Source organism: Eurosta solidaginis, chromosome 5 (assembly GCF_040869045.1).
Source record: "Eurosta solidaginis isolate ZX-2024a chromosome 5, ASM4086904v1, whole genome shotgun sequence".
NCBI lineage: Eukaryota > Metazoa > Arthropoda > Insecta > Diptera > Tephritidae > Eurosta > Eurosta solidaginis.
The window spans coordinates 261,045,544-261,067,424 of NC_090323.1; the positions used below are offsets into that span (position 1 = coordinate 261,045,544).

At 37.9% G+C, this 21,881-nt stretch overlaps 2 protein-coding genes across 5 annotated transcripts in view; one reads left to right on the forward strand and one right to left on the reverse strand.

Annotated features, from left to right (window-relative positions):
- Window positions 1–15,951, reverse strand: part of sowah (sosondowah) — a 210,801-nt gene extending 194,850 nt beyond the window's left edge. For 2 of the 3 annotated variants that reach the window (XM_067790112.1, XM_067790113.1), the window contains exons 1-2: window positions 15,678–15,951; window positions 14,777–15,468 (exon numbers count right to left, since the gene is read on the reverse strand). In XM_067790112.1, the coding sequence (XP_067646213.1) occupies window positions 14,777–15,468; window positions 15,678–15,807 (822 nt within the window). In that variant the 5' untranslated portion in view covers window positions 15,808–15,951. Of the gene's footprint in view, window positions 1–10,698; window positions 10,925–14,776; window positions 15,469–15,677 lie in introns of those variants that run through there. The other variant, XM_067790114.1, reaches the window with a different exon arrangement.
- Window positions 15,952–19,422: 3,471 nt separating this feature from the next.
- The window catches only part of ara (araucan), a 189,518-nt gene continuing 187,059 nt past the window's right edge, over window positions 19,423–21,881 (forward strand). The window contains exons 1-2 of one of the 2 annotated variants that reach the window (XM_067786524.1): window positions 19,423–19,552; window positions 19,933–20,072. The gene's annotated coding sequence lies outside the window, so the exon portion shown is untranslated. Of the gene's footprint in view, window positions 19,553–19,895; window positions 20,073–21,881 lie in introns of those variants that run through there. The other variant, XM_067786525.1, reaches the window with a different exon arrangement.

Consider the following 21,881-nt stretch of genomic DNA (forward strand, 5'->3'; position numbering starts at 1 on the left):
TAGAACAGCTGTGTCTCCTGCTTGGTAATTTAGCTATATGCGTGTGTATGTGAGATAATTACTTTGCTTCAAGCTGCTGGTTATATGTGTGAAATATTCTTCGTCGCCTTCCCTGTATGTGTGTAAATGGCTTACTTTGATGTGTTCATGCACACAAGTGTGGCTGCGTGCTGTTTTTGTTGTTGTGATTATTTACTAACAGCATAGAGATGCCAATATTCACCATTCCGCCCTCAACCTAAGTCTGATCGTCCTGATCATACAAATTTCCCATCAGACAAATTGGCAATGGACTACTCCAAAGAGCTTGGGCTTGATGGTTTGGCTTTGCATAATCCGTATCGTTTTGACGTTTCACAACAGTAGTGCGCCATGGCTTGAAACCACCCTTGCATTCTTTCTGGGAAATTCTTTCCTTCATTTTAGTGCGTGCATTTGGGTTTGTCAATGCCAGTGTTCTTCCCGCAGGTACATTAATTCATTCATTCATTTATTAATAAATGCATTAGTACAATAAGAAAAGTAATTCTTTTTTAGTACAACAATAGTAATTTAAATATTTTAACACATATCAAGGAACATTATTGGAGAAAAAGTTAATTAAAATGGAGATATAAATAAAACTGTAAGTAGAACAATATAACAAGAAAATACATAAGGTTTTAGAAAGCACATCTCAGGGTAAAAAGGAATAAAGAATCAATCAAACAAAAATCGGTTAAGTTACAAGATTACTGAAATATGATGTTAAAATAGTCTTAATCATTGTTTACTATATAGTTTGGCAGCTTAGGTAGAGGTTATGTTGCGAATAGAGTGGAAGGCAGTGGACTAGGCAGTCGAATGTCATATAATGAAGGAATGGTGTTCGGAGTTTTTTCAAAGTTAAAAAAAAAATGATAAAAGATTTAATATAAATAAAACTATTGTTTTAATAACAACAACGCCATATATATTCTGTATACATAAATTTGTAAGGATTATCTCACTTTAAAATTTGAATTAAATAATCTAAAGTTTTTTTTGAAACTGAGTCGAGAACTGTGCGTGTGAATGTGCGAATTTTCACCGATCAGCTGTTAGTTGCGCTACTTGGTAAAATTTACAATAGTCTTAATGTTGCTCTTATTCAGACTACTTCGTATAGTAGAAGGAATTGAGTTCCATAAACGCGTAGCATTGATGCAAAATAGTCTAACCGATGAGAGAAAGTTATATTGCGGCACAATCAAATCATAAGAACGAGCAGACCTAGGATATATTAGCTTTTCATGGAGATAACTAGGCGACTTCTCCTTTATAAGGTGAAAGAGGAACATGCAATTTCTAACTTTTACGTACTCAGAGAGTTCACACTCCAAAAGGCTTGTCCTCCAGGCAGAAATACATTCGGTTTTAATTTGTGTGTTCCATTCGTTCCACCGATCTTTACCCTGTCTACTGCCTTTGACTTTTGTGGTCTTTGTCGAATCTCTTCCACCAGTACTGGCTTACTGCTGTAGCCTTTCTCCAAACTGAATTTAAGTGGAACATCCTTGTTCTTATAGCACATAATCCTTCTTTGCATGTCGATCCTGATGCCATGGTCAACTAAGAAGTCCACTCCCAAAATGACTTCATCAACGATCTCTGCCACAATGAATTTGTGTAGAACCTTGACTTTCCCTATTAAGACTTCACATACCACTTCTCCCTGGACTTGGTTACACTCGCCAGTGACCGTATGCAATCTTGCTCCATGTAATGGCTTTACTCTCACATTGGCCAAATCAAATCGGATTATGGCATGAGATGCGCCCGTATATATAGTCAGTAAATGCTCCTTGCCTTCCATATTTCCTCTGACGGCAAGACTGCTCGATTTTCTTTCGATTTGTGATAGAGATATCACGGGACATTCAATAGCTGGAGCAAGTTCTCGCTCCTTGCCTCTTGGTCGCCTTAGCTCATCTCCTTCAGCTTTATGCTTAAGTCCACGCATGCTGTTGGAGCAACTAGGATCAACACCGCAATGGCGTGCAATGTGACCTGGCTTCCCGCATTTGAAGCATTTGATTACTCTGTCACTCCGCTTTTGCGATCCTTTCAGTGCATCCGATATTGTGTTCACCCAGTCTGACCTTTCTACTTCCACATGGCGTGCTTTGAAAGCTGGCTTACTCAGAAGCGATACTGTTTCCTGAATCAGTGCGCGGGATACCGTTTCAGCAAATGTTGGCTTTGGGTTTGCATATGTTGCTCGCTTCGTTTCAATATCCCGTAATCTGTTGTTAAAGCTCTGAATTTTTACCCTTTCAGTGTATTCCACGGGTGCGTCGGTATTCGTCAAATGTGCAAGCCTTTCGATATCTGACGCAAACTCCTGCAAAGTCTCATTCGCCTTTTGGTAGCGGTTTTGTAACTCAATTTGGTATATCTGTTTCCTATGCTCGCTTCCGTTACGTCTCACGACAGCGGTCATCAATGCTTCATAACTATTCCATTCGTACTCTGGAATAGTTTGAAAGATTTCAGCTGCAGGCCCTTTCAATGCCAGGAACAGTGCAGCGTCACTGTTGAAGTTTTCTCAAATTGAAGTTTAAATACCTGAAAAGGTACAGAGCCGTAAAGGGATTGTGTTTTTACCTTTGGATTACTCCCTGAAACAGCTGGACTATTTAGTTGTATCTGCTCCATACAACTTTTTAAATCATCGACTTCTGCCTGAAACTGAGCGAATTTTGCATGTTACGCTTCAAGTTTTGATGATACCCTGGCTTCCTGTGCTTCTAACTGCGAAAACATTTGTGCCGCCTGCAATGAAAAGCGCTCCTCCTTTGCTTCAAATTTGGATGTTATACGTGTCTCCTGCGATTCCAGTTGGGATGCCATATATGTCTTCTGTTCTTCCAGCTGCAAAGACACTGTGGACGTTTGTGCAGCCAATATCATACTCAAGTCTGTGTTCGCCATTGTCTGCGGTGCTTCGTTTTTCTCCTCCATTTTTGTTGTTTTCTCGCCGCTATCAAGATGAAAAGTGTGTTCATCAACGTCGATTCCTTCGAATTCCATAGCTTCCGTAGTCGTGTTTTTAGCTCGGATTTATTGCCAGTAGTATTCAATCCACGGGCTTCCAACTCCTTTTTGAGTTGCTGGATCTTCAAGTCACTTAACTTGGCCATGTCCTTGTTTTCCTCTGGAATTTATTCAACAATTCCTCTTCTGACAACAAATGTAACGAATTTTGGGAAATTCCTGATAATTATGCGCCTCCTGCTAACGTTCGCTATTGCGAAATGGTCTTTATTAGACTACTTTGGGAGTAGTACTTCACAAAAGCGTGTTTAAATCAAAGTGATTGGTTATTCCTCAGCTTGAGCTGCTTTTATACTCTCTGTTGCCTCGTTCGCATATTTCTGCTAAGGTCTAGACGTTTCACCTTCTAGAACAGTTGTGTCTCCTGCTTGGTTATTTAGCTATATGCGGGTGTATCTGTGAGTAACAACTTCTGCTCTTAGCTGACGACTACATATGTGTATGTGAGATAATTTCTTTGCTTTAAGATGCTGGTTATGTGCGTGAAATATTCTTCGTCGCCTTCTATGTATGTGTGTAAATGGCTTACTTTGATGTGTTCATGTACACAAGTGTGGCTGCTTGCTGTTCTTGTTGTTGTGATTATTTACCAACAGCATAGAGATGCTAATATTCGCCACAATGTAAAGCAGAAAGTTCCGATATTTGGGTGTCCAGATGTCTATAGGTTTGACTTTGTGACCCAACCACACCAGAACTGCTTGACGGATTCTGATGAAAGGTGACACGCAGACAGACAAAAGTCTGAAAGGATATTGTGGATATATTTTTTGAAAAAGGTGAAGATGACCACGCCCCCTGAAAACACTTACTTTTTAGTAATGATGTTAAGTCTGCGGATCGTAGACAAGGAGGTCTAGCAATTGGGAAAAGGTGGTATGTGTCACCCAACTCCCCCTTCGGAACCGTATCTTCTGTCCAAGGGCAATAATATTTTTGACCTGGGTCATATAGATCGATGTGTAAGCAATTTTTGAAAGTGAATAGTAGCGCGCTTCTCATCCATCCTTGCCGTTTTCGTAAGTCGTGCCTTTTTAAGTTGACTAGAGCTTAACCCTGCCAATTTTGCTATTTGACCTACACCGGAGATACCCAGAACACTTCATAGAACGTCGGATATCGATTCGGCCGGCAAGTCGCATGAGCGCAGCGGCTGAGATTCAGTATAGCTAGTAGTGTAAACTATTTAATTTTTTACTTTGATTTAACAAATCTCCCACTTGCTCAAAAATCTTCTTCACTGTCGGCAATTGCCGGTATAAGAGAAATGTCATCCACCCCTCTTGAGGAAGGCCATTGTGCTAGTGTGCCATTCACTTTTTTAAGCCCTGCAAGCCTCAGAGGATGGATAGAATGAATCCTGCGTAGCTTCAATACCTTTGGGGTGTCCTAAGCTGGCTGGCTTCCTTCCGTTTACGCCAACTGTCAGACATGAGCCTGTGCTCTCTTATTGTAAACGCTATAGCCTCTTACTGATGTTAACTTAAGGAACAAATGGGAACGACAGCTCAAAGAAAGGGCACAACGCAGGGTTTTTCGTGGTTATTAACTACCTGCTTCAGCACCTAGTGCGTCGGGACCGTCAAGTAGTTGCCTATGCTAACTTTAGAACAACAGCTTAGCATTGACAACAATTAGCCCGCCACCAAAGAACGCATGTCGATCGCTTGTTGTATCGTTTGCTTTGAGTGTGCACCATGAAGTGTTGTTGCAGGTCATAGAGAGCAATTAGAGCCATTGCGTGGGCATCTTTGGTCTTGGCGATTCACCGCATATAAAGTAGATCAATATTACATCCACACTGGGCGTGTGCATTGTACATAAACATGTACATAGAACTGATTCTCAAGCGCTAGCCAATTTACCGTTCACGTTTCAGTGTGCAATAAATATCAACGAAGGGCCTATAACTTAAAACTCTAATAAGAAAAGTTTCTTATAACCATTTGCTAGTTTCTAATAAGCTATAACTTTTCAACATTATAAGTACATGTAGTAAATACCAATTGCTTGCGTGTCCTCATTTCAGCGCCTTTCTCTTACTATTAATATAGTCTTAGTTTCTTATCAAACAAGTAGTTTGTAAAATTCCAACAGCTCATTGTGAAAAACCCAGCGCACAAATGAGACCTTCCGGATTTTTATTGACATTTCACAAATAAATTTGAAATATTTCACTAATTAATCATCATGTAATGGCAGCAGAAGCAGCAGTAGACGTCGCAAAACAAATTTTCAGTGCCGTCTGGTGAAAAACGTTTTTGAAGCAAGAAAAAAAGCCAAAGTATAGCGTTATTTTAATGATTTAACATATGCAATCTTTGCATGCAAAAGTTTTTAAAAAGTTCATACTTACAAAAAAAAGGCAAATAGTTAGTATTGTTGTGGTTTTTTGCACAGTCGCGCATGCGCTGCCGCAATTGCATTTGCTCGTACAAATAAATGTTGTAAGTTGTTGGTATGCGCCAACCTTTCGATAGTAGATACGACCATTGCATGATGATTATGATGGTTGTTTCGAATTTTATTTCCTTTTTCTGATATTTGTGTTTGTGTTGGTTTTTTTTTTTAATTCAATCGCAACACTTCCCACAGGCATTTTGTAGTTACTTAGTATTTCACATCAGCATGCAATACCACAGCAAATTGCAAACAGGAAAAACAAAAATATGCTGGTGCAGGGGAAAAACTCCGCTAAGAAAAATAAAATTTCTGTTTGGTGTGCCAAGGCAAAGCGGTTAAGCTAAGTTAGTTTTTTTTGTGTCTGCAATGTTCTACTTGTAGGTATTTAGGTGTACAACGCTCTGTTGAATAATCTCCCACATATATTATATTAGTCATGAAGCTAATGGCTTAAATTTCTGTTAGACGACCCCATTTACAGTGGACCATGTCATTGCAAAAGTGCATAAATAAAATAAGCCAAGTTAGCGAACGAGACAGTCAGATATTTGTCAGTCAAAAGACAACCAGTACTGCCGATGGCCACCTTCTCAAGAATTTAAATTTCAAAGGTAACGCTTTATGCTGATATACTTAACATATGTGACGAATATTAGCAACACTAAGGGATACTATCATCTCTAAGCCAATACTAAGCAATGACTTGTATGCACATCAATAAATCAGTCATTATGTCTATACATACGTCCATACACGCAGCGGAGAGCAATGCACAAACACATGCATATATATGAGATACTCCTAAAAGTAGGCAATAATTTGTGCAAGTATCACTCACATATACACGCGCATATGAGAAGCTATAAACGTAGTTATAGCTGGTAACTAACTAGTAAATTCTAGAAATAGAACCGCCTAGAAATATGCCAACGAGGAAACCAAACAGTATAAAATCAGCAACAGTTGAGGCACGACCAATCAGTTTGATTAAAGCAAGCTCTCAGTTGCGAAGTACAAGTGTTATTCTCAAGTAGTCTAATAAAGACCATTTTGGCATTATTCAATATTGGAGTTATTTATTCAACAGTTTAGTGATTCGAACGTTAGCAGAAGATTTGGAATAAGCGGAATTTCAGTAAATTCGCTACAATAATGTCGTACAAAATAATCTTCCTCTTTATTGCAGGGATCAGAAACTTCTGCAGATGCCACCAAGCATGGCTTGGAAGCGTGTCGTTTCCAACCAACCATTCAGAGCGACTCATTCGATAGACTAAGCAGTGCTGAGCCTCAGCATTCTATTGGGAAGGTAATATTTAAGGATATTTTGAGACTATTTTTTGGATATATTCTAGAACGTTTCAGGATTGTTGTCAAGACTTATTCGGGATTGTTTCAAGACTATTTCGAACTGTTTTAAATACTATTTCGGGTGTACTTCAGAACGAATTCGGAACAATTCCGAGATCGCTTCAGGACTGTTTCGAGATCATGTCAGGGCTCTCTCTTGATAATTTTGGAAATACTTTTGTATCATTCCGGAAATTTTTCGAGGCGACCACCAAATAGTTTCGGCATTGGTTTTGAGATAATATGGGATTTTTTAAGGATCATATAGGTTTTTGAAATCGTTTAGGAAGTATTTTGGTGTTGCTACGGATAGTTTTCGGGACTATATCAGAACCATTATGGAACTATTTTGGGATAAGCGTTCATTTAAAGATTGTTTTCGCGATTATTTCGGGGCTGTTTTCGGGATTATTCTGAAACTAATTCCTGATGGTGTATTGGAACACTTCGAGACCGTTTCGAAATTATGTTCGGGACTACTTCTGGATGGTTTCGATACCATTTCGAGGTCGTTTCGGTATCACATCGGTACTATTTCAGAATTGTTTTAGGGATAATTTCAGGCATACTTCAGGACAAATCCGAAACAGTTCTGAGATCGTTTCAGGACGATTTCAGGATTATTACGGGATTGTCTCTGGATCATTTGTGGTTTAGTTTTAAGTAATTTCGGGACTGTTTGAAGATCTTTTCAATACCCTTTCGGGATAATTTTTAGTCTATCTCCAAATTGTTCCCGCATAAGTTTCGAGATAATTTCGGGATTCTTTCAGGATCGTCTCATTGTTTGGAATCATTTAGGGAGTATTTCGGTGTTACTTCGGATTTTTTATGAAACCATCTCAGGATAATTTTGGAACTGTTTTCTTTATTATTTCGTGACTGTTTCGCGATTATTTGGGAATTGCTTTTGAGAAAATTTTGGGACCGTTTCGATATTAGTTTCGGGACTGTTTCTAGGCCGTTTTTATATCACGTCGGCACTATTTCAGAATTGTTTTAAGGACCATTTCGGGTATACAAACTCGGAGCAATTCCGAGATCTTTTCAGGATTATTTTAGGATCATGTCGGGAGTATCTATGCATTATTTCCGGGATATTCTAAATCATTTCGCAGCAGTTTCAAGATCATTTGAAGACATTTTCGGGATCATCTCGAGGCTTTCTCCGAATTTTTCTGGTAACAGCTGCGAGATTCGTTCGTGATTACTTAGGAACATTCTTTAGAATTTGAAAAAATGCATGTAATTTGACAGCTTTCGAATTGCATTTCCTTTCGCATCGAGTTAACGAATAAGGCCACAGGTAGTTCCAACACAGCAGGAGTGTAGTCTTTTATTCTAAAACCGGTTTGATATATATACTGTACAATTTGTTGAATAAGCCAAAGCCGTCGAACGAGATTCTGGGGCGACCGAGATTACATCTCAGCAGCACATTCTCTGTATTTCAGAAAGAGTTTTTACGCTGTTATAACTACAAAAACATAAGAAATTCCAGAATCATTCATCGCCACAATTCCACATTTTACAAGGAGTTTACTAATTTCTAAACACTGTATGAAAACAATTTTCCCGCTCCTTAATAACTCCATCACCTACACCGCATGCAGACTAGACACCGCCATGACCGTTTTAGCCGGAAGGTGCTTTTGGACATTTGTCCACACACCTAAACAAACCACAATTGTAAATAAAGAAAATGTCTATATTATGTCGCTTCATTGTTGTTATGGGTTTGTTGGCCTGCAATTCCTCTTTTTGTTGGAAAATCAAAACTGTTCAAATACGCAAATGCGGGGTTTACCTTCCGGCATTATTACTTTGGAATAAAAAAGTCGATAATGGATGTCATCGATAAAAATCCGACTTTTCGATAAAAAACCGATAACACGCCATCCGGTTTTGGTATCTTATCTTTCCTTCCCCTATTTTCTTTTATCTTCCGCCGAACTTTTTATACCTTTCAAGAACATGAAATGGTATATTAACTTTGGTCCGATGTTTGTAACGTTGAGAAATATAGATGATAGACTCACCATTAAGTGTACCGAATTGACGACGAACTGAGTTGATATAGCCATGTCCGTCTGTTCGTCCGTCCGTCCGTCCGTCTGTCTGTTTATCCCAGTGAAATTTGGCACAAGGATGTATTTTTGTATTATATTAGACATTTGTCGGATTCGGTAGGATCGGACCACTATAACATATATCTCCCATGCAACCGATCGTTCAGATAAGACGATTTTGGTCATTCCTGCCGCAATTTAGAAGGTATAAAGGTGAAACTCGCTGATAAATATTCTAATATATCATAGAAGATTCCTGAAAAAATCACTTTCATCGGAGCTATATGTATATAGTATATACCTATCCCATACGACCGATCCTTCAGATAGAAAGATTTTTGGCCATTTCTCCCTTAGTTTCCAATATAAAACCGTGAAACTTGGTGATATATATTCTAATATATCATAGAAGATTTCTTGAAAAAATCACTTTGATCGGAGCTATATATAGTTATATCCCATGCAACCGATCGTTCACATAGAAAGATTTTTGGGAATTTCTCCCTTAATTTCCAATACAAAAACGTTAAACTTGGTGATATTTATTCTAATATATCATAGAAGATTTCCTGTAAAAATCATTTCGATCGGAGCTATATATAATATATATCCTATACAACCGATCGTTCAGATAAGGGGATTTAATGCCATTTTTTATTTAATATTTATCTTTAAAAGCGTTTAGGTATGTACATCTGTTCAATATATATTTCTTATCTTATACATCCGATTATTTGGAGATTATGAACGGGATAAGATTATTGTTCAGCCCCACTCATGAAAGGTATGAAGTCTTCGGCACAGCCGAAGACAGTCCCATCCTTACTTCTTTTCCCTTCTATTATTTTCTTTTCTTATTTTAAATCACGAAATGTTCATTTGTCGAATAAGTAAAAATCGCAGCATACATAACTTACATTAATAAAAAGGATCTGAATTTCCTTTCTTGATTTCCCGAAAGTATTATAAAGTTGATCCATATGTATGTACATTAGGGTGGGTCGATTTGTATGGACGAAAGTTAACCGATATCGTGCCATCGATTTTTCGATAGGATTTGGGCTTAGGAAAAAAGTTCCACTACGCATACCCAAAAAAATAATTTTCAAGCCTGCGAAATTTAATTTTTTTACTTTTTTTCGACTTTGACTTTTAAGGTTTTTTATGACCTACTAAAAAAATGTTCATATGTATACCCCGTCCGACCCAAAAATGTCCGCTAAAAGCGTTGGGGATAACAGTTTTTTGAAAAAAAAAAAAAAATTATTTTACAATCAAATGAAAAATTTTTAATAAGTCATGAAAAATACCTTAAAAATCGAAGTCGAAGAAAAGTCAAAAACTGAAATTTCGCAGACTCAAAAATTATTTTTTTGGGTATGCGTAGTGGAGCTTTTTTTCCTGAGCCCAAATCCTATCAAAAAATCGATGGCGCGATATCGGTTAATAAGTCGACCTGGTCTAATGTGCATATTTTTATTGAAAAGTTTTTGTGTCATCTAATGTTACGTTTGGAAACAAACCGCTTTCGGCGTTGTGCCATCATCAGTGTAATTTCTTTCGAACAAAATTTATATACAGTTTCGATTTTAGGTAATTTATTTAAGCAAACGGGTCAAAAAAGCAACACATTTTTTATCATTTCAGAAAAAAACTGTAAATTTCAAATGAGCAATAATTTTGTAATTTATATACAAAGTTGTTACAATACTAAAGTCGATCCCAAAAATTATTATAAACTTTTCCTTTTGTTTATTATTATTTTGTTTGTTTAAAAACATTTAAGGAGCCAAAGTTAACAAAATTTTTAGATTCGACTTTTCTTTGTGTGTAATTTTGAGATAACATTGAATTCTTGTTCAGCATACATCAAATTCATATTCGCTATAATCGGCGGTATTCAAACTTGCAAAACTTTCTATTGAGTCGGTTGATTGTATTTCATCTTCAAAGTAAACAAAACGTTGACCTCTTTTTCTTTTAACAAATTGTGGAGTTGGCAAAACGGTGAACATTTCATATAATTGCTAATCAAAGTTCATAGGTAAGAAGACTACTACATAACCATAAAATAGCATAACTTATACTTTCTATTATACATTTTTGAGGGTTGGCTGAATAAGTTTTTTTTTTACTATACTTCAATCATACATAGCTGGGCTTGATTTTTGTTTTCACTACCAAACAATTTTTAGTGAAAGGAGAACATGTTTTCACTAGGAGTAGTTGTAGGAAGCCACTTAAGGGCGATTATCAAGACCGAACTGAAGTGATATTCACTTCGTTGCTTTGAGCCAAGCCAACTGAACTAAGCCATATTTCCAAGACAATCGAATTGTCACCCATTGCAAACTGATTTATTCGATAGGGATATTTGCAAATCGACAGTTGCTACAAAAAAACGCTGGTGCTGAGAATAAATATTGAAGAAACTCCATCATAGAGGCTCAGACGACCGATATGCGCTTTTGCAGGTGATTTCGGAATACGAAGCACCAGACCGCTTCATATCCCTCAAAGGCAACTATATACTATACATCATGGTTTTTTGTTTCCCCGACAATCGGCCTGAAGCGGTGTCTATTACACAAAACAATTATATTTGCCCGTCAAAGCTGTAATATCGTTCCTGATTGCTTTATTTTATTTCCAAAAGATGTCATGACAATAGATCGTGTAAACGATGTCAAAACTGGCCTAACTTCCGGAATAGAAGGAACGAGGGAAGGACTTAGGCAGTGGTAAGGACATTACAGCCCATACAGACAGTTAAGAAATGAAAAAGAGAACTGCAGCTGGGCTGCATTCGAAACATGAGTAGGCAATCAGTTGTGCCGCCTCCTTGACGCTTGCAATGTCTTCCAGCCAGACAGTAAAAAAAAAAATACAAGGCACCACTGAAAAGATCTAAGCCGCGCTTCACTTCCAATTTGTGCCTTGCTCCTTTAAATTTTTCCTGAAATTGGCGCGATGGACCTACATGTTTTACACCGAGGGAGATAAAGTTTTCACTGAGAAACTTTTCGTGGCAGAAATACACTCTGATGGTTTGCAAAATCACTGCCAAGGGGCCACCCCGCTTAGAATTTTTATTTTCTAATTGAAAAATTTTTGATGTTACTTTGTCAGGAACTATAACCCAGGATCTTCGGTGTGGTAAGCCGAGCACGCTACCACAAAATTTAGGACAGTACAGCTTATATCGATACAGATTATATCGTACGGAGCCCGACTTTTGTTAGGTCCCCGGCTATAGAAATATTAAATAAGAACGTCGTTTCTTCTATTTGATCCGCCAAAATCTCACCCCTGCTGTCCGCCTGCAAGTTTGAATGCCATAGATCGTGATGGGCATTGAAATCGACTAAGATAATGCGATCATCGCCAGTGAGTAAGGCGCTGATATTAGGGCGGTATTCACTGGGGCAACAGGTGGCAGGAGGGATGTAGATGGTGATGATTTCTAGGTTTACATCGCCTGACCGGACAGATAAGCCGTGACGTTCTAAGACACTGTCCCTGCGGCCGATTACGGGATCAAATGTATGATATTACACTGAGTGGTGTATGATAAACGCGATAAGAACGATAGACCGCCTCCATTTCCGCTCTCGCGGCCTTTTCTGCGGACATTATCCCCAGAACAGGTCTGCAGAGCAGATCTTTCTGTGAGTTTAGTCTCTTCAATTGCAGCGATGCGGATGTTGTGCCGCTTCATGAAATCGACTATCTCCGTGATCTTTCCCGTTAATCCATTACAGCTTAACTGCAGAATTCTGAAGTGCAGCGGGGGAGACGTCCTCACTCTAGGAGTAAATGACGGGTGACTACGCCTGAGTGGGAGGCTAGGACGCAATTGCTGTTGTGGCCCTGGGACTGGACGTCCCTGGGTAAGCATTGGGGTACCCGGTGTACTTGGCGTAGACTACGGGACGCCCTTGGGCGTGAACAACAAGGAACCACAAAAGATTTATAAAAGACACAAGGACATCGGGTTTTGGGATCTAGCCCAGAACAACCTGTCCGATGCAACCATCCCTTGCACGTGACATACTGACAGGAGTATGATCGTCCCAAAAAGATTCTTTTCCGGCAAACCCAGCAAAACCATTTCTCGGACCGGGGTCAGGAGACGGACCTGGATAAGGTTCGATACCTTCTCGGAGCAGGAGAGTATGGCGCAGTCCCGTTGCAAGGAGCTGCTGGGAGGATGACAATTTGTGGGAGGGACGCAACAAATTAAATGGGGTTACACTGAATGAGAGCCCTTGATCGGGAAAAATCCCAAGTCGCTCCGGTGCATTGGACCGGCTGCCTTGGGGAGCGCTCTGCCGAGGCTCTGGCGACCCCGAACTGTTCATGGATCTAGGGGGTGGGAGGGCAGGCCTAGAAGGTCGCATGTGGTCATATAAACTCGTTTCCGAGGTGGTCAGAAGCGCCGTGATGTGGTAGTAGCGTGCTTGCCTACCACACAGAACATCAACATCAAAATCTTTAGAAAAGTTTTTTCCTGCTAGAAAAAGTTCCTAGGCGAGGTCGCCCCTCGGCTGTGGTTTGGCTCCGAGTGTATTGCTGCCATGAAAAGCTTCTAACTGAAAATTCACAGGGCAATTAGCCTGGGGCCCGAAAGGTTTTTGGGGTCCCGGCAAGGCAAAGCAGTATTGACAGTACTGTAACTAGGATTTCATATACATACATATTTTGGTGCTGCAAAAAATTGTTTTAAAATTGAAAATCACTAAACTAAAATCATAAGTATCCAGTCAAATACTATGGGGCATAGTCATAGTCGAAATAAAAAGTGATTTTAAGTTAGATAAACTTTAAATATTTTGCACACTTACAGTCAGTGTGGCTGAAGGGAAGCGTTCTTTTAGTCTATTGCCTCGCGTGAAATTTTTTTTACGTTCTACTATGAGCCAAAATCGCTTGACAAGCCTTGGAACATTGGCGTTGAAGTCCAGCCTTGCTCCCAGCATTAGTTTTGAATCGGTAATTTCCATATTCGCAAAAAAGCACGGAAGGTTATCCTTGGCTGATTCAAACTCTTAAAATGTACATATTTAGAAAAAGTTAATGTAAGCAAATCAAACAATGAAATCTAATAATCTATGTTATGTTATTTTTTTACTGGATTTAGTTTATTTTTTAGGGGGGCCAGGGGCCCGGCTCGGCTCTCTGCGGCCCTGATCGTTATGACGGACTAAGTCGCATTTTTTTTTTTTTTTTTTGATATAATAATATGGAAAGCCTCCGAAAGTTATGGGGTGTTATCGAAGTTGATCTTTTGCGATTTATAGATCCGGTACTAATTTGAAAGGCTCACATATAGGTCGTCTCACCCTCACCTTTTGTAAGGACGGTCACTATGATAGGGTTCGGCAATACATAGCCCAGTTGTTTAATCCTAAGTTGTACCGGCAGGCCCTGAACCACAATCAGAAAAAAGTCCGTACATTGCTTTATTAAATATTGTTACAATCAGTGCTAAAGATTCTCGCTCGTGTGTAAGTTCATCTAACAAAAATCTCCCTAAAGAATTTTGAAACTGGTAGTTTTCCAAATCAATATTTTAAAGCAGTTTATAACAACCCTCCAAGTAGACGAATAGATGTATTAAACATTATCTATAAAATCTACACCAGCAAGTGATAAATTCATGACCCGGCAACCGTCAACTGCACATGTTACTCGTGAAAGGTAGCTTATTCGATGCGGAAGATTTTTTCGAGCGAAAGCAAACGTGCACATTCTTGATGGAAAATGAGTTGACACAACGAACTAAATTTCAATAAAATCTAGTTACTGACATTGGCGTATATCGTAGTTAAGCAGCCACCCTCGCACATACTCCTAAAAATGTGACAAATAATACTTACCGCATCTTCTTCTACCTTCTTTTTGCCTGATGGCGATACCACCACAGCTTTTGCCTCCTCTTCAGACACTAAGCGATTAAATTTACGTGTAGCTTCTTTAACGCTTACATTACTACCAGGAGGATTTGCATCTGCCTCAATGGTTTCTTTACTCGTTTTACTGCTACAACCTATTGATGTGCCAGAGTCAGCAGAGGAAAATGAGAAACGAGGTATATTTTCTTTATTCTCTTGCTGATCTTCTTTAGAAATAGCTTTTAAACGCTTTTCCACTTCCGACACTTGTTTTTCATCTGGTTGCTGCTTTTCAGGCACATCTAACTTAGGTGGGTCAGCAAAAGCCGCCAAAGGTGTTTTGCTTGTTTCTATTGTGGCAACTTGCGTAATTTGATCCAAGCATTTAAAGTCCTTATTGGGTGCTGTTGGTGTCGTTATTTCTGGTGGTGGGGGCGGTATATATGGTGGCGGCTGACGCATTGGTGAGCTAATGCCGCTATCCGATATTATTGATATGCCACCTGGACTACTAGGCACTGTTTCTGCTCCTGCTGCGGCCACGGCACGTTGCACTACATCGTCAGGTGGCAATTCGTTTATATACTTTTTACGTAATATTAAATACTTTTGATTATTCTCATTTTTGATTGTTGCTAAAACATTGACATAAACTTTAAATAGCTTGCGCGCCTCATCTACAACAGGGAAATAATAAAAACAAGAGGGGGAAGATGAGAGATTAATAAACAGAATTAGCGTCTGATTCATAATAGGCTTGTATACATATGCAACAAGTGCTAGTTTGATGCTGATGGAGGCCAATAGTAATGGAAAAGAAGTGTTCAATACGTGTGGCCACTAGAAGTAGGTAACTAATTTTTGTGTTGATTTGAAAATGACTCACTTTGGGTATCGGGTTTGGTAAGAAAGTGCTTGAAATGCTTAACCAATGCATGATTTGTCACCTTGGAATCATTATTGATCATGTAGTTTCTTATTTCCGCGATTGATAATTCCGCTGGTGCTGTAGCCATTATTTATACACACACATACACTAAACCACCACAAATTTTTAAATACGGTTTTGTTAGATAAAGCAACACAAAATACAATATTTTTCTATAATTTAATATTCACTCAATTCGACAAACACGCAAAACAACTCGTAGAAAAACAAACTAAAACAAATGACAGAATAAATGTCAAAGTTCCGCTGACGAGAAAGCAAGATATGCGCACATATGGTGGTGTGGATTTCGGCTAGCGAATATTAAAAGTTTAAGAATAAAGCCCCGTCATATAAGCAGTTTTTCATAGAGTTCCAAGATGAGTAGATTGCATGTATTTTTATGGAGAACGGCAGATCACACAACACTGGTATCATCCATGATACAAAAAATGGTGGTAGCCACTTGACTTTTGCGGGGACAATGACAACTTCATCAAAAACAAGCTACCAGATTGAAAATGTTACGAATTTTTCTAATTTTGATGGATTTCATATTAACGGATACGACGAAATTACTTTCATAGATATTTTAAATAAAAAAGGAAAAAATGAGCTGCATGCGTTGGAAATATTTTAATATGTATATCAGCCTAGAGAAGAAGATTTTTAATAAATTTTTCCAGCTCCCTAAAATTGCTTTGGTGGTAGAAACGTGGTTTGAAGTATACAAAGCAAGGGAATATAGCCTTCTTAAGTGTCCGTACATTTGCTCACATGTTGATAAAACATACACGTTTGTTAATTGATTGCCTAAAGGAGGTCCTTATAAACCGACATCACAATTTCTCAAGAGTTTAGCATACTTAAACGCAATTTTTATGATATTTAATGGTTACAAATCCATATTTTTTATTTATTTTATAATTCAAGTGTAGCGCTTGAGGAGGGAATTGTTAAAACATTTTTAGGGGGTACTTTGCCCTGTTGCTCTGCAGGTTAGCCACTAGTTATGGAAGTTCTTTTGCCCGTTCTACCAGGGGTCACCTTGGGGCAAGCCCAGCCTATACACACTGTACCCTTTTAGCATTGACATGGATGTAGCGTCCCACAAACGTGACAAATTAAACACCTACCACTCACTGCAGACTTTCGAGGTACACTTTTTATCAACATGCCTTGAGAAATATCCACTGTAAAGGCATGATAAAAGGACCGTGCTAGAACAACAGGATTTTCCGTGAATTTTTTTTTCTGTCTAGGGGCCAAGCTGTAATAAAAATATGAGTCATTATCCAATGTATGAGTAATTATCCACTATTTTTCAATAAAATTACATGTTTTACTGTATTCTGAATAGATATGTATGCACATAAATTGTGCTTAAGCATATTATTATTGCCTCAGATGACCATTGCGTTTTCATCCGGAAGGAAATTTCCATCCCGGAAAACCACAATTTCTTCTTAAAAAGTAACGGTATGGCAACGCTTCTAGCAAAACAACAAACATTATGAAACTTCAAAAATCCCCAAATACCTTCTTTTTTATACCATGATTCATCTGACATGAAAAGGCTTTATATATTCACAAAAATCTGCACAGAAGGACATCACCGTGGCGGAAGCCGGACTTGGCATGGCGTAGCCCAGGGTTATTTTTTATAAGCGCGACCGAAGGCCGCCTATGCAGAAAGGTGTTCTACGCAGAATTACTGTGCGTGGCGCAGCCGGTGTTGGATCGGCTAACATAACAATAAACATAAGAGTTATAAGGTAATATCAGCTCCCCTACAAGAACACTGACTATCATATGACTATCATCTGATTGTCAGCAATGTCAACCTAACGATCAGCGCCTCATACAAACTTTCTATCACAAACTTAAGGGGACTTGCGCAAATGTGATGTAAACAACTGTGTTCGTGTGAGTTTTTGTCTCTTTATACACTAACATAGCCTACTGATTAAGTATATAGCCGTACTGCTCACTCTCATTCCTTTTCCTGGATCAGTGCTGACACTCTAACTATCAAAAAGTGTCATAAATGATAATTTACTGTAGATATCAGGTTTGACTGTTATACTATCATAAATGACCATTGTTATATTCCGCCAAAAATGAAACAATGCTTTTTGCTTTTTATTTACTTTATTTCATTACGTTTTTAATTTTGTACGTGATAAAAGCATACGTGTTTCTTGTTTGTTTAAAATAAATAGTTTTATAAGAATTCGAGTTCAAAATGTTCAATTTAAATTCAGAAAATAACAAAACAACAGAAGAGCGTTTTCCTCATGCGGAAACACATTTAAAAATGAATCACCACTGACCACTATTATTTTTCGCGTATCAATTTTTCGAGTGCGCCCCATACATTCCGACAGCTTTTGGTATTTTTTAATATTATTTTAGATTTTTTTTCTTTTAGCATGGAGCTTTGGAATGCTCTCTTTTTCATTTTTTAGACTTATTTTTTATATGGTTTTCGTCGTTTGAAAATGGCGGAATTTAAAAAATAACAAAACAACCGTGATAATCATTTGATTGCCATATGACAGTCAGTAGTGACAACATGATTAAATCGGATAATCTGTTCTCGCATACATAAAATTCCTTTGAGAATTATGTATCTGTCTCACATGCATTATGGTATCTGCTGTATGTTCTTTTGTTCTGTACCAGGTGTCCGAAGCCTTCCCAGTTTGAGTCCTTTTTCATGATTATAGGCTGTCGTTGGGAACATGCGGACATGCGTGAGCGAACAAAGGAACATACATAAATTTGAGTATCAATGTTTACGTCATCGCAGGATCAGCATTGTCAATTACAAGTGTGAGTGTATTAGTAAAACTATCAGCGTTTCTTGTTGGGTCGTTCACGAATGCAAAAAAGAGCTTTTTCAAAATTTTGGCAAATAAAGACTAGAAAAGTTAAAGATAAATATACATCAGATGAAAGGTATTTTTATAAGTTATTTTTCGATTTTTTATTTTTGAAATCCATCCACTAGTTTCGGAGATATTTTGATTTGAACATGATTTTTGACATAGAATTACGCCCAACCCTGTCATTTGCACCAAAAAAGAAATATACCGTTGGAATCAGCATGAAAGTCTCTATAAAGTCCGATTTTTAATTTTTTGTTTTGACAAATGTATGTATTCTGCACTTGTTCCAGATTGACATTTGCTTTGGCTAAGAGTGCTCTCACAATTTGCAGGTGGAACTATTTTTCCCAATCGTTGGTAATTTTATAACATTCTTCACAGTTAAAAACTGCAATTTAACAAAATGAATAGGACACAAAATATGTTAACAAGTATTTTTTCTCGTATAAAGAGAATGTTTATAACAGTGCTTCGCGAAATTTTGAATGTGAATGGGTAAGGCGAAATAACTTGGAATTGCTAGGTCTGAAGTTTCTTAATATTTACACCCGCTACATCTTGTGTGATTTTGGCAATGTTAGTGGAATGCATAATATTGAATTGAACGCAGCTATATGAAACATTTTTTGTTTAAGTCGAAAACATATTAATTTGAGGAGAGGTTCTCTGAAATTTTTTATTTTTTACAAATTTCTTACACCTCATTTGATAAAATCTCTAACGTAACAATGAGCGTCAATTGCTGTATCATATGCAAAATATGTAAAAATATCTGCATGAAAGCAAGCGTAAGAAAATAACTTTAGGATCAGTGAAAATCAGTGTATGCGATGATGGGATTTTCAATTCTCAATTAAATAAATCACTATAACTGAATGATAAAAGTTGGTTCCAAATAACTGATTCACATTGCTCCATGTAAACCGCATTTAAAGCGAGAAGGTGATTTCAACTTATTTAAGCTGGAGTCATTGGTGCCGTATGTCGTATCGCTGTATCCGTATCCCTAACGTAATCAGCTGTTTATCGTTACGACGGTAAACCAAAACCCAATTGGTTGGCTACGATACGGTTACGACTTTAGCGGCACCAATAATCGATTGCATGGATTCTCATAAGGTTGGTCGAATCAGCTGTTAAAAGGTTACCGATACGCTTACCGATAAAGCACCAATGTCTCCAGCTTTAGCACTATTAAAAAAGCTGTGAGCGACCGCAGCGGTGGCAGCGTGCTCCGCCTACCTCATCGAAGATTTTGGATTCAATTCCCGGGCAATGCAACAGCAAAAATTTTAGAAATTTGTTTTTTTTTTGTCATTTAGAAAACAGTTTTTCAAAGCGGGATCGCCACGTGGCAGTGATTTGGCAAACACTCCGACTGTAATTCGGAGTCTGCGTAAGGAAAAACTAAAAGGAGCTCGACGCAAATTGGAAAAGAAGCTCGGCCTACATCTTTTCGGAGGTGAATTAATTTTTATTTATTATTTTTTACAATTTTTTTGTTGTCGCCATAAACAAAGTCCAATTTTCACAACTATTCTGTAACAGATGTCGCAGTGCTGTGAATATCAATTGGCAAGAACCAGAATTGAAGTAGGAATAATGAAGACAAACAAAAAACCGCTGTGGTGGCTGAATGGTTATAGCAGCGGCGCCTAAACGTTGCCGATAAAGGAATTTAGCAGTTTCCGAAATGGATCTATACAACGAGCTTTGGCAGTTGTCTAAATTTTTTCTTTCTTCTATTCTAATTTAAAAATTTTTTCAATTAAGAAAAAATATATTATAACAATAATAATGATAAAATAATTATTGTTAGGCCTTGAGCTCGATTCAAACTCGCGATCTTATTATTTTTTACAAAAAACTGTATACATCATTTAATTTTGATATTGAAGCATCCAGATTGTGCGACCAAGTTGGTAGGCAGGCAACTTTTGATTAAATTTAATTTTTTTGGTGGAGGGGTGGGAATATTGGGAGCCTCGTAAAACTTCGCTTTGGTGAAATACATTAAATTTATGGTATTTCTGACGATTTCAATAAAATTATTTTGAAATACTGTTCTAGAAGAAAAAAGGTTGTGATTTAAAATTTCTCAAATATAATAAATTTTTTTTTGATATTTCTTTCATTTAATTAAGTAAAAAATATCGATCAGTGCAAACGGAGGAATAATTTTTTTAATGAAATTATTTTGAAATATTGTTCTAGTAGAAAAAAGGTTGTGATTTAAAATTTCTCAAATATAATTATTTTTTTTTTTATATTTCTTACATTTAATTAAGTAAAAAGAATCGATCAATGCAAACGGAGGATTAATTTTTTCAAATAAATTTTTATCATGCGACTAAAATTGATTAGGAAATTGATCAATTACGGCATTTCAATAGAGGGGGGATATCGACGGTTTAATCAACCGACTGATATATCAGCGCATAAAGACCAGTTGGAAACACCGCATAAGAATTTACCAATCCTCTCTGCTGATGTTTGAAAATTACGCTGAACCGTAAAAAAACACCATAAAAGGTGCTCGAGCTCTTGTTTGGGTAATTTGTTTTGCATTCTTCGGTGGATAGGATCAAAAAGCGCACTAACCTTACGACCACAAAGTTCGATTGACGTAACGAACGCCAAGAGGAAGTGACCCATCTACCGCATGCTCCTCTGTCTCAGTATAGCTGTGCCAAAACTGAAATTGGATAGAGGAAGAGTGGTACCGATAATAAACACTTGGAAGACAGATAGTCATCGTATCGACTGATATCTCACCTTTCATATAACCTTAATGCATCTCAATTCTACGGCTAGCCAGTTATAAATTTTACCAGAAGACGAGGCTCATATCATTACTCACTTTCTTCTCAGAAGGAACCATCATACTTTCTTAGGCAAATTATGAGGCATTTCCACGAGCCTCTTCAGTTTGTGTCACTTAGCGTAATTTGACATTATCATTAGCTAGATACCCTAAGCACGCCATGGGCAGCTCAGAAGAACACCACTTCTTCGCTGGGTTAATTGGCGTCAATTGGTAACACTAAGGACTTAAAATTACTTCTCAACTTGTCCTTTCAGCGGGCCGCCCTATTTCTCTGCATATGTAGGCGGCATCTGATAAAAATATCTTCTTGGCCGGAGCATCGCAGTCGCTATGTTGATGTATGCATAAGGCTCGTACGGCTTATCATTATATCTTCTTCGGCGTTCGAGTCGCCACCCGCGGAGGTCCATAAATAGTTTGAAGAATTTTTTTCTGAAACACTTT